The sequence below is a fragment of the Zingiber officinale genome, chromosome 9B (genome assembly GCF_018446385.1).
Source record: "Zingiber officinale cultivar Zhangliang chromosome 9B, Zo_v1.1, whole genome shotgun sequence".
Lineage (NCBI taxonomy): Eukaryota > Viridiplantae > Streptophyta > Magnoliopsida > Zingiberales > Zingiberaceae > Zingiber > Zingiber officinale.
Genome location: NC_056003.1, coordinates 115,128,801 through 115,141,274, shown reverse-complemented (window position 1 = coordinate 115,141,274; position 12,474 = coordinate 115,128,801). Strand labels below are relative to the sequence as shown.

The 12,474-nt window shown below is 35.0% G+C and overlaps 1 protein-coding gene across 1 annotated transcript; it reads right to left on the bottom strand.

Annotated features, from left to right (window-relative positions):
* Positions 1–459: 459 nt before the first annotated feature.
* Positions 460–12,084, bottom strand: LOC122024269. Its single transcript, XM_042582849.1, has 11 exons — positions 11,728–12,084; positions 11,527–11,613; positions 10,338–10,505; positions 9,050–9,135; positions 7,875–7,960; positions 7,654–7,757; positions 7,468–7,576; positions 7,303–7,378; positions 7,092–7,203; positions 2,067–2,598; positions 460–945 (listed from the first exon to the last, which is right to left on the bottom strand). The coding sequence occupies exons 1-11, from the start codon at positions 11,960–11,962 to the stop codon at positions 810–812; spliced, it is 1,731 nt and encodes a 576-aa protein (XP_042438783.1). The 5' UTR covers positions 11,963–12,084; the 3' UTR covers positions 460–809.
* Positions 12,085–12,474: the final 390 nt, after the last annotated feature.

The window sequence follows — 12,474 nt, the reverse complement described above, 5'->3', positions numbered from 1 at the left end:
TAGATTTTCTAAATATGCAATGAACTATTTCATCATAAATTTTCTAAATCTGCAATGAACTATCATCACAAATATACGACGAACGTTTTTTCATCACAAATTTACGATAATATCCCTTTTCGTCACAAATTTAGGAGCATAAAATTTTATGATAAATTCTTTTTCATTATAAATTTACAATAAATTTTATGATGTAAAATAATTCGTCACAAATTTTATGATGTCAAGAAATAATTCTTGACATTTTTTTTTGCTACAAATTTACAACGATAAATCATTATAAATTTTACAACAAATATACATTATTTCATCGTAGAATTTGATGACGACTTATTTGCAACGAAAAATTTTTCTTCTTCAACTTCGTCACAAATTCATTTTAAAAATTCATCACAAAATGCCTTTTTTTTCTTTTTTGTAGTGCGTTTTTGATAGATATTTTTACATTTTCTAATACGATTAAAAAGAAATGAGTAAGATAACTGATATACGTCAAATGACTGATTTGTTGTTACAAATTTGTATACTTAATACAGCAAGACCATGTAAACAAGAGCAATGCGATGCATTATTCTTCCATAACCCAGGGGAACCTTCGACATCAAGCTTGAAGAAACTAGCTCCAACTTAAGCTATGAGGAGTACCACAAGACAAGATATCCTAATAACAATTTGCCGACCAGGTTTTGCCATACTTAAACAAAAACTCTCGATGGATGGAGGAACCATTATCAACTAAGGCACCAAATATACAACAAAAAGAAGGCGAATACAAGCTATGATATTGATGCCTGTCTCCCACATTAATTTCAATCTGAGCACTTGCTGTTGGATGAAAAATTCTGCGAATGCCCAGACCCGCTGTTGTATCGCCATCTCAGTACAGCTTGTTCAAGGACATCAGCTCTACTCCGCATTTGCATTGCTTCTTCCTCCACCCAAGACCTATACACAACAGACAAATATCAATGATTTCTTAGTGAAACACAAAACATATTCAAGGATCCACTGTTCTCATAACATGATCATTGTCAGTGACAATTACAATAAGAAACAAACGTTTACCATTTGTCCTTAAAATATAGGCATATGATGTGGGCATTGTCTTAAGAGCAGTCCTGAACAACAACCATTGTTCTCTACCTATGAAGCACATACATTATTGCAGTGTCGAGGATAAATTGGATCAACATATTGTTAGGGACGTAATGCCACACAAATAACTTAACCTCACAGATTTGTTTATGGCAATTTGATGGAACAAATAAAAAGCAAGTAGAGTTAATGGCATCTTTGGTTTATACAAAAACTATTTTATTTCTGCTAAGATTTCTAAGAGAACAAATGCTCCTTGTAATTCAGCTTAGTTCCTCTCATTAACCTACATAACAGTTATTCAGATCTAACCAAATTATGGCATGCATATTCCTATTCCATTCATATTCTCCCAAGGACGAGAATTCCTTCCTTTTCCATTTTGTGAACCAAGCATGATATAAGACTTTCCATAGATCAGGTCACAAGAAGCAAAACAAATCTGATGTGAAAAGAGAAATTGGAAGATTACCATTAATTTACTACACTTAGTATCTTGACAATTTTACGAAAGACCCACCATATGATATGCAAGCCTAGGTCCATTCCAGAAGTTTGATTCTAATGTAAATGAATTGCATGCAAAATAAGATGGACAAAATGTTTGATACTTTTTATGCAGAAGGAGCAATGGATAGCTCATTAAGATATTCATTTTTGCAGATTTATGAAGCATTGAACTCCACAAACTATCTGGTACTAAATCATGCAAACTAATGAAGATATATTGTGAGGTCAATAAAAAAGTAATGTTTTATATTTCAAATAGCTTTGCAAACAGATCTGCTTACCCATAGTCCAGATCAACAAGGCTCCATCACTCAAATATGTTCTATCTAGTTAAAGGAAATATGTTATTTCTACCTTCGTCAGTCACAAAGTTAGCTAAATTGTGGATGAACACATTGAACAATGGAAAACAAATTAACTGTTCCATCATTTTAGCAAAACTAAGAATCAGAATGACTCACCTAACAATCCTGATAGCTTCTTTTTCGGCTTCCAAGATTGATTTAGCTTCAACAACTGCATCCTGCTTTGCACATAGTTCAGCAGAGTATCTTTCCAAATTTTGCTGCTCAGATAAAAGATCAGCTCTCTCACTTGAGAGATTATCATACATTTGATCAACTTCCTCTTTCAGACATTTTTGCAGTTTTTCACGACAGGAGAGTGCTCCTTTCTCTTTTACATAGTCAATTAGACTGTCATTTAGAGCTTTTTTCTCATTCTCCAGACTGAGCAATGCAACTTTGAGTTCCTTTTTGACCACTAAAAATCGATCCTGTTCTTTTTCTAACTCCCCCTGCCAAAACCTCTGTATATCACCTTTTTGTATCAACTCAGATCTGATTTCCTCCTCGTCATGTAGCCTAGACATCTTTTCAGCCTCGAGTCTTGATATTTCATGTTGAATTGCCTCTGCCATTCTGCCACTAGTCAATACTACTGCTGCTTGTGCTTTGGTCACAGGTTTGCATGGTTGAAGTCGTCTAATGTTACCTGCAAACATATTGAAGCACAATAAACCATGAATATTGAGCTGCAAAAACACAATACAGAATGCATCAACAACTACAACCCAAGATGAACAAAATACCATCTCAAAGAAAAACTAGGATATCTGGTTGCTTTAGGAGGCAAAAATAACAGAACTGAACAGGAAGATTATCCAGATCAAGGATTCAATGATTACTGCCCATTATATTGAGCATGTTACACAGGTAGTTCAAAAGTCTTAATTGTATAAAAATAGATGCTAGCTTCAAAAGTTGAAGATGCAAGTGCAATTCCCACAGTCGTAGTAAAATTATATAAGAGTCCAAGTGGGAAAAGTTTAATAATTTAGATGATAAAACAAATTATCCAATCCATAGTAAATCACTCCATCTAAAATATCCTTAGAAGTGTCCAATTTTCTTGCAAAAGCAAAGTCATTTTTCATATATTTTATATTTAAGGCAATTATATATTACCTACAGAATATAGACCCCATTTTACCCCATTTTAAGATATCTCAAAAACACTACTATGTCTATCATAGAGTTCAATGGAGGATAGACCAAATAATACTCATGCAGTTCGGGTAAACACTGATGATCAATGTGCAAAAACAACACATCATCATGTTTGCTGATTCAGTACATTTCTTTCAGGAAATAAATACACATAGAAACAAACTAGTCTCCTCACTTATGATGTAAGATACGACAAATAGATAACAACAAAATAATAAATATTAATCAAGGAATAATCTTATAAAATTTTTGAAAAATTTTTAGGAATTTTTTTAATGTTAAATGAGTCCTTTTATATTTTATGGGAATAAATGGGATAGAAAAAAGTCTGTTTAGCTATCCTATTTATACAAGGAAATATTTATTTTTCCAAAATCCACCTATATTTCCTAAATCCTAAAATTTTCCACTGCCTCTTCCTTTCTCTCACATCTCCCATTGTGATGCATGTTGACAACCTCGCCGTGCCACCTCGATCGCCCATCACCAATCGTCGCCCAATCCAAGTAATTGCACACACGTGACCTACTCCTGAACCACTTGACGCCAACCCTTCTCTCGTTCATGCGCGACCCATGTCATCGTCGCCACAACACCCCGATCCTTTTCTTCCCCTTTCACCGCCACCTTCCCCTTCACACATGTCGCCGATGTCGTGCCACTGCCAGTGCCACGTGTCCTCCCCACCGTGGGTCTGTCCCAGACGCCATCTCTCCTCCCCGATCGATCCACAACCGCCCCTCCAACTGTGTCGAGTCCTCTTCTACCGATCTAGCCATCAACCATGTGAGAGCCACCATCGCCCCTCTTCGATAGCGCCGAGTCTTCTCTCCCGATCTGATCCACCACCGCCTCCCATCGCCGCCTTACCTCTGCTCCGCCCACCACAGCCACCACGGCTAGACGAGTTCGCGACCATGGTTGCCTATTGCTTCTGTTAGCAACCAGATCACGTACGCTGCTGCCGTGCCACCTTAACCCCTGTGAGCCATCGCCGGAGGGATTGTAGGGTAACAAACTTGACCTCTGATTCAACTTAATTACAAATTTATTTAGCATGTAGTTAAAGTAATTGAGAGGTAAACTATATCTATCGGTTTAGAATTAGGGTTTTGATTGTGTTCTATGTGACAAGATTTTGATTCGGGACAAGTGCCCCGACGTGAAGACATTCAGTGTGATCTACAAATCAGGCGGGTAGTTCTTCCCTTGCTCTCATTAGTATGTTGACCTTAGTGCATGACTTATTACTTTTGTTGGTAGTTGTATTTTCCTTGGCTCTAGTATTATTTCATAAGTTTGATACTTGTTTGCTTGAACTTTGAGTTGATCAGTTCGTATTCATGCAGTTTCACTTTTTCATATCTTGTAGTTGTATACACGTGTGTGGTGTGTAAGATTGTCGTCTTTGCTATTCATCTCATGCAGTGCACGCACGTGTATGGTGTGTATAATAGGATGATGCTTATGTTTGGTTATGTATATATATCATGTAGTGTACGCACGTCTATGATGTGTACAATAGGATGGTGCTTATGTTTGGTTATGTATATATATCATGTAGTGTACGCACGTCTATGATGTGTACAATAGGATGGTGCTTATGTTTGGTTATGTATATATCATGTAGTGTAAACACATGTAGTGTGTACAATAAGATGCTTGTCATTATAACTATGCATATCCTGTTAGTAGTGCACACGCATGTGGCGTGTGCTGATGATAGTTATTATACTAGATATGATTGTGTATCGTTGTATAGAGTTCATATACTCTTGTTGATGTGACTAGTTACTATGTAAATGACATTACACTGGTTATGTCTTGGCGACTATGTATCTCCTACGATGTTGAGAGTTGATAGTGACCAGTATATCATGTCGACATGTTTCCTATGAGGGGTTGAGGGAGTCGTCAGTGATTGTGATATGTTTGTTGCATTGTTATCATTAGATTGTTACACCCTGGGCTGCCTACGGGGTATCCGTGGTAGAGTGTTCTCCCGCAGCCCGTAGCTAGATTGTTATAACTTGTCTGCAGTAGAATGAACTCCCGCAAACAAGGAAACTTGGCATTTTGGACTGCCCATGAGTTATCTGTGGTAGAGTGATATCCCACAGTCGATAGCTATATAACTAGATGTCTTGGTCATTTGTTTTCTTGTGATTAAGTGTTGCTCTCACATATGATGTTATATTAGTCTTACATGTATTGACATTTGACACATGCTTAGGTTACACGATACTCATGTTGATCATTATCTGTCTTTGCTCATTGCATTATTTATAGTTGAGTAGGTGGATATGTAGTGGATGCATTCATATGTTCTCTTCAGATGGTAAGTATTTTCCTTTGAGACTGTATACCACTTGAACTCTTACATTATGTTGATTATGCACTATCTCTTATCTATTACCCGCAGGGTGCATTTGGTTGAGGGTTATCTTGATAACCTTGATTATCCATCCAAGGCTATCAACAAAAATCCTATTTGATTTAGGTAATCGATGATTCCCGAGTAATGTTCCATGCCCGACACGTTAGCAAAAGGGGCATGCAATCCGGAATCAGAAAACCTCGGAAAACTGAGGTTTTCTTGATTCCGAGGTTAACAAAAAATTTTTTACCCAAAATACCCTCGAATAAGAGAAAAATGTGATAAAAAAGAAAAATGTAATAAAAACTTAAAAAATATAAAAAAATTGTAAAAAAGCATAATTTTTTTTATAAAAAAACTAGAAAAATATTTAAAAAATAAGAAAAAAATGGAATAAAAATAGAAAAAAAATTTAAAAATAAAAAAATGTAAAAAAATTTAAAAAATAATAAAATATATATATAATTTAAAAATTAAAAACATAAAAAATAGGAAAAATGTTAAAAAATAATAAAAAAATGTAAAAAAAAATTTTAAAAAACTTTTAAAAATACACATAAAAATAAAGAAAAATATGAAAAAGAAAAAATAAAAAAAGCATAGAGTTTACAAAATAATAATAATATATATGGTTGATTTTATAACTAAGGGTAATATAGTAAAATATTAAATTAGGTTATTCATAAAAACCTTCAAACAAATAAGTTTTTGTTGCATTACCTAGGTTGAGCCAAACAACATTTGGTTATGTTTTATTCCTCATAACCTTGGTTATGTGATTACTTGGTAATCACATAACCAAAATTATACATGATAACTTGAACCAAACGCACCCGCAGAGTCATTTGGACCCATTACCCAGCACTATTTTTCTTCATGTAGCAGGTAGATGATATATATATATATATATATATATATATAGAGAGAGAGAGAGAGAGAGAGAGAGAGAGACTTGGACGATCCTGTCTACCAGTCTCACATCACATTTGAGATCATGTTTCCACGCTATTTCCTATTACTTTACTTGCACTTAGGTTTTCGGACTTGGTGTGTAATAAGCGATTTGTGTTTAGAGTTTGACCGTGGTTGGTTCTTTATCTTGGTTACGGTATTTGTTATGCATTAAGCCATGCTGATACACAATCATCTTATGTTTTCCATATTTTTAAGTGGATTGAGTAAATCCCTTTATTATGTAGTTGGTTGTCTTATATCTTCCACTTGTGTATTTATTCTTGATTTGTGAACTTATATCATGTTGTATCAAACATTGTCACTAGGGGTACTGTCCATTAATTCAGACAAGTACACCTTCAGGGCATGACATATGATTTTAAGAAAGCTCTATCCGAACTGTTTACAGACAGAAGATCTAGCAAACAATACTGATCATTCAAGTGTAACATTACTTTGGGGTGGGGGGTGGTCGGGGGAGGAGGGGGAAATTGAAGTAATTCTAAGCATAATATTTACTGAAACAATAACAGTGCTACAGGATGCCCTTGTAGTCTGACAGGAAATATCTAGTATTTGGAGGGTAGCTGCAGGGTAATATAAAAGATAAGTTTTAAACTTATTAAACAAGAGAGTGAAGCACATACCAAAAGTTCTTCTTGTTATGCTTTTGTCACCGGCCATCAGATCTACCAATATATGTGGTGATACATCTCTATCGGTGGTAATATCAAGAATGTTCACTTCATTTCTTAACATCTGGACTGTAAATAAGTCAGAACACTATCACATGAAGAGCAAACTATGGTTCACATATTCGCTTTGACAAGCAAACAATAAGAGTGAGTTATGTTTTACCTCCTCATCAAATTTAGAGGGGAGTGAATATTCTAAGAGAGCTTTCCAGTTTAGAAGATCAAATCGTGATAGGAAACTACCAAGCAAATAAGGAAATTATTTAGATGATACCCAAAAAGCAAAAAGAAAAAAAAGAAAAAAAAAAAGGGATACTGTCTAGAGTACCTTTGTGGTAAAAATTGAAAATTTTTTTGGCCGCTAACACCATTGTCCAATGTGCTAGTAGAGGTCAAAGCAGAGAGTTTGCTGAGGACTATGCCGACTTCTGCAAGTGCTTTTGTTTTAAATTAATACATTAGAACCAAGGTCAATATAGTCTCCATATCATTAACACAATTTCATGAAACTTACACTGAATGTACCAAAAATCAGGGTTGTCAGGATTCACATCGTCAAAGAATGTAATGACTGGACCAACAATCACAGGCTTTGAGAGTATCTTGTATTTTGGGTTCCTGTATAGTATGCAGACAATGTATAAAAAATTTATTTGCGGTAATTCCATAAATAACTATTATTAAGAAAGGATTTCTAGTAGATGACTTCAGCTAGAGTTCTATTCTTTAAACAACCTTTCTAAACAATTGATTTTGACAAACCATCTTGCATATTCGCTCCTGGTACACAATTCCTCAGCAATGACATCATCTTCCATAATCTGGAGAATGCAAAGGACTTAGACAAACTGGCACCTGTAGAACAACTAAACTCCCAATATTATTTTTGAGTAAAATGCGTCCACCCCACTTGGAATTGGAGTCTGAGGATATTACATGTAAATCCATGGATAACAAAATCACCACTTTTCTTTTCATCCATGTAGCAAATTTAAGTGTAAAACTAAAATCAAAATCAAAATCAAAACGAAAGATATTAATTTTCTGCATGGCAATTCAAAATAAATGTCACATGAATTTTACTTTTTACTTGATTTGATTAATTATATCAAGTCCTTTAATTTAAAGATTGAAGTACCAAATCTTTAATTGGCGGGGTACATAGAGCACCCCAAACTCCAAGGTCGATGCATGTAATTTATGCAAGACTTCTGTCAAAAAATGATAACTCTTGACTCTGATAATGTACAACCATTATCTTCATCTACTAATATGTAGTTTCTATCAAAAAATGATAACAACTCTTGATTCTGATAATGTACAACCATTATCTTCATCTACTTATATGTACTAAGAAAATCACATAAATAAATCCACTTGAACTGATTTATAAAGGCTAATAAAGTCATTTAATAGAGTAACTTCTTGAAGTGCACATGTAAAGTCATACTTTTATAGCTCAAAAATTGAAATAAGCATGATCTATACAACAGATGCCACACAAACAACTTAACAGTTAATATAGACAAAAGAAATCAAACTTCAAAAGATAGATATCCGACTGAACATGATTCTGTTTAATGAATTTGCATTTTGTTTGCTATTAATGTGACAATGAAGTGGTCAGTTTTTACATAATCATTCAAGACTTAAGAATAGTGAGACAGAATATTGGAGATGCATGCAACATCATACTGAATCAGATTTCTACTAATAGGATAAAAAAGCATTTAATTGTCCCCACAGAACCTGGTCTATAGCAATTAGATTATAACTCATCTGAAGTCTGAACTCCAAAGCTAAAATGCATATCACATAAAATGCTGTGTATCTGCAGTGCAGTTTTACTAAAATGCATTGTTCAGAAAACTCAACAAGGGACCTGGGGTTCTAGGCTTCTGGCAACAAACCTTCAGCTTTATCAAGACAGATACAGCTTCCTGTTGAATGATGTCGGGTGCAACTGGAATAGCAACTTCTTTTCTCCCTCCTGGTTCTTTAACATTCAAAGAAAACAAAAACAAAGTAAGCGCAAAAACTAGCATATCACATAAAATTTCAAGTAAACAAATAACAAGACTGAAGAAATAATAATAATAAATCCAGTAGTATATACTCCAGTACAGAGGCATATCTACCCCACTGGATTTAAGAAGGAAATATTAGAAATACATATTAGTTACATATAAATTTATATATTACTGATTTACAGATCAATTAAGGAAAATAAATTAGTTATTTAAATTTTTACATAAACTACAATGCTCTCTAGAGGTGTCAATTCAGTTCAACTGAACCAAACCAAATTTTCTGTACCAATTTCCAAAAACCAATCAAGACAAATAAGCATGTAAACTGAATTGAAATCAACCTGAAGATTGAACTGAATTTGCACTTGTGCCGTTATATTTTTTTTAGTTTTATTATTAAGTTATAGATTTATTGACTAAATTTTATCTTATAAAATAGAACACAAAAACAAAAAAATGAAAATTTAAATTTTTGATAAAAAAATTATAAATATTGAATGATTCACAATAAACATCAATGAAAAATATTTTTATTATTTTTAAAAAATAAATTTAATTTTTATATCTGATTTGGATCACCGATAATCGAACAGAAACTGAAGTATTTGTTTTTCATCCTGTAAATTCAAACCAAATCATACTGATTTGGTCAAGAAACAAAATTGAATCAGAATTATAAGCTAGATTTAGTTTGAGTTGAAACACTCTCTCATCTCTCATTCATTGTTTTAGTTCATGTTCTCTAGTTGCTGGCAGTCAGCAAGAGTGCTGATAGCCCCATCTCACCAAAACCTAGTTTGGTTATCAAGTTGCGATGTTCTGTCATGTACCCCTTGTCATTGCCACTTGCCACTGCTCTCGTTATATTATCTCTGTTAAAATTTTTGTTTGTTATGTTCATCTTTATTCATTGCTCATCATCTCATCTGTGTATTATCTAATCTATCCATATTAAAGTTATTGTTCTTAAATTTAGTGACCCCACTAGGATAATTTCCTGACTGGTCGCTACACTGCCTATATCCAAGATGACAACCAATAAAAAAATGCAAGCACTCTAATGATTCGCCCACATCCTTATCATGGGGATACAACTACAGACAATTAATAAGCCACGAAATCAATAGTTTTAGTTAAATACATCTGAAGCAGAGTAACTATAATAAACCTGCTAAAGCATTCCCATTCAACTCTTCTTCCTCAACCTTGGACTCTGAAATCTCATCAACATTAGATTTGGAGGATGCAACATCCCCTTCTGGATGTTTTTCAGATGTTAATGGCATCAACTTCTCTTGAATCACATTTGGTGGAATAGTAAAGCAAAACTTAAAGCCTGCAGAACATAATGTATTTTGTCAAAATGTCAAAACCAGATACTACATAAGAATATACAAATTTCCAGTTTATTGTAGATAAAATCCCAATAAACAATATTTAAAATGAAATAACACTATTAGCATTTTTTTTATGTTCTAAAACCACAAGAAGAATGCTTTCCCAATCAAGAGAAATGGATGGATACTAGAAAGTAAGCAGCAGGCAATGCAAAGTGAGATTGATACAGAATCTCTACAGTTAGTTCCATAAATATGTTACAGTAAGTTTCCTCATAAGCAAACTTGCACGAAATCAAATGAAACCAATCGATGCATCAGAAAACATAAATAAAACAATAAGGCAAACTCAATGGCTCAAGCTGCTAGCGCATAGCTTAATCAGTAAATGCACTTGCCAGCTGTTAGCTAGTGAATTGTTCTGATGTAATAGCAAAAATCACACTGGAAGAAAAATAGGAACAGCTAGGAAGGAGTGAACAGATAATCATGTATATTCTTAACAAATTCATAGAATGTCAACTTATTTCAACATCAGATGTGTGATCTCCATCATCCAGAGTAATGGAGTAAACTATTAATCAATAAAAGGAAGAAATGTTGATGGTAACATTGCATCTAATCTAGCAGTTATGTTATTTAACAATATGTTAATTAACTATATATTCCAGTAAGAGGAAAGTAACCATGAATATAATGCATAGGAGAAGGTTATTCTGACAAAAGAATTTAGCAAAGGAATTAGCATTTAAAAAGATGACTGCATAAAACAACGATGGAGAACAGAACCTCAAGGTAACAACCTCAACGCACACAAGATGGAAAAAAGAATTCTGTTGGATTTATGATCTTTACAACATGATTTGAAGGCTATTTGCTCAGAGAACAAATCTACATTGCGATAAAATCGAACCAGTAAGCAACTTCCTCTAAGGCGTACAAAGTTGCAAGAATTCTAGAGTAGGAATAATTGCATACAGAGATAGATAATAGGATGTGAACAAGACATCGAATAGAAACCTTTCTTTAACTGACAGAAATACGTGAGCGCGGCCCAAAAAATCGCTGCAGAAGCCCCAATGGTTACGAAGTGAAGTCTCGGCCCCGCTGCAACCAGAAAACAGTTGAGAAGATAGTTCGTAAAGAGGCAGGTAATCTCTGCTTCATTTTACCACTAGAGAAACCGAAAATGAACAAGTACAATCCGATTAAATTGTTTACCATATTTCATTTCCTCGATCGTTCGTCGTCTAGGGAGGAACCAGCCTCCGACGCCGTCATTTGAGCTGCCACTCAGATCAGCCCAAGAAGCTTTGGTAGAGGAAGCGGGAGGCGAGAATCTCGGCCACCTGGAAGGCCTGGAGCGGCAGGAAGACGGGCGGGCGACGGCGGAGAGTCGATGCGGCGTCTCGCTTGAGAGGAGCATTCCCGGGGAGAAAAACAGCGAGGAGACCATCAGACGCTGATGATTGTTCTAGAAGAGGCTGAGGAGCGGCTCCCTCGCGCTTCTCGGAGCTTGGAAATCTCCGCTAAATAGGGCACCGCCTCGGCCTCAGAAGGAGGATTGGAAGAATGGAAGCTTCTCGGCTTGCGTTGGTTCGGTTGTCCATCGGTCACTCCGCCTCTGCCGGTCCGCCCACAACACGAACCGCGATGGGTTGGCTCAATGGCCCACAAGCAACATTTGAATGAAGATCGGCCTGTTCCAGGCGAGGCAGCGGAACTGGATCGGATCGACAGTTTGATAATTTAAAATTAACAGTTCAGTTCAGTATTGGTAATTTGACAGTTCAATAGACGGTTCGAAGGTTTGATGGTTCAAAATCTATGGTTAAAAATTGACGATTAGATTTGATAGTTTGGGATTGATCATTTGACGATTTTTGATAGATCGACTCTTTAACTTTAATTATTCAAGATGATTATGATTAACGATTCGAAATCATAAATTTATGATTCGGAACAGTC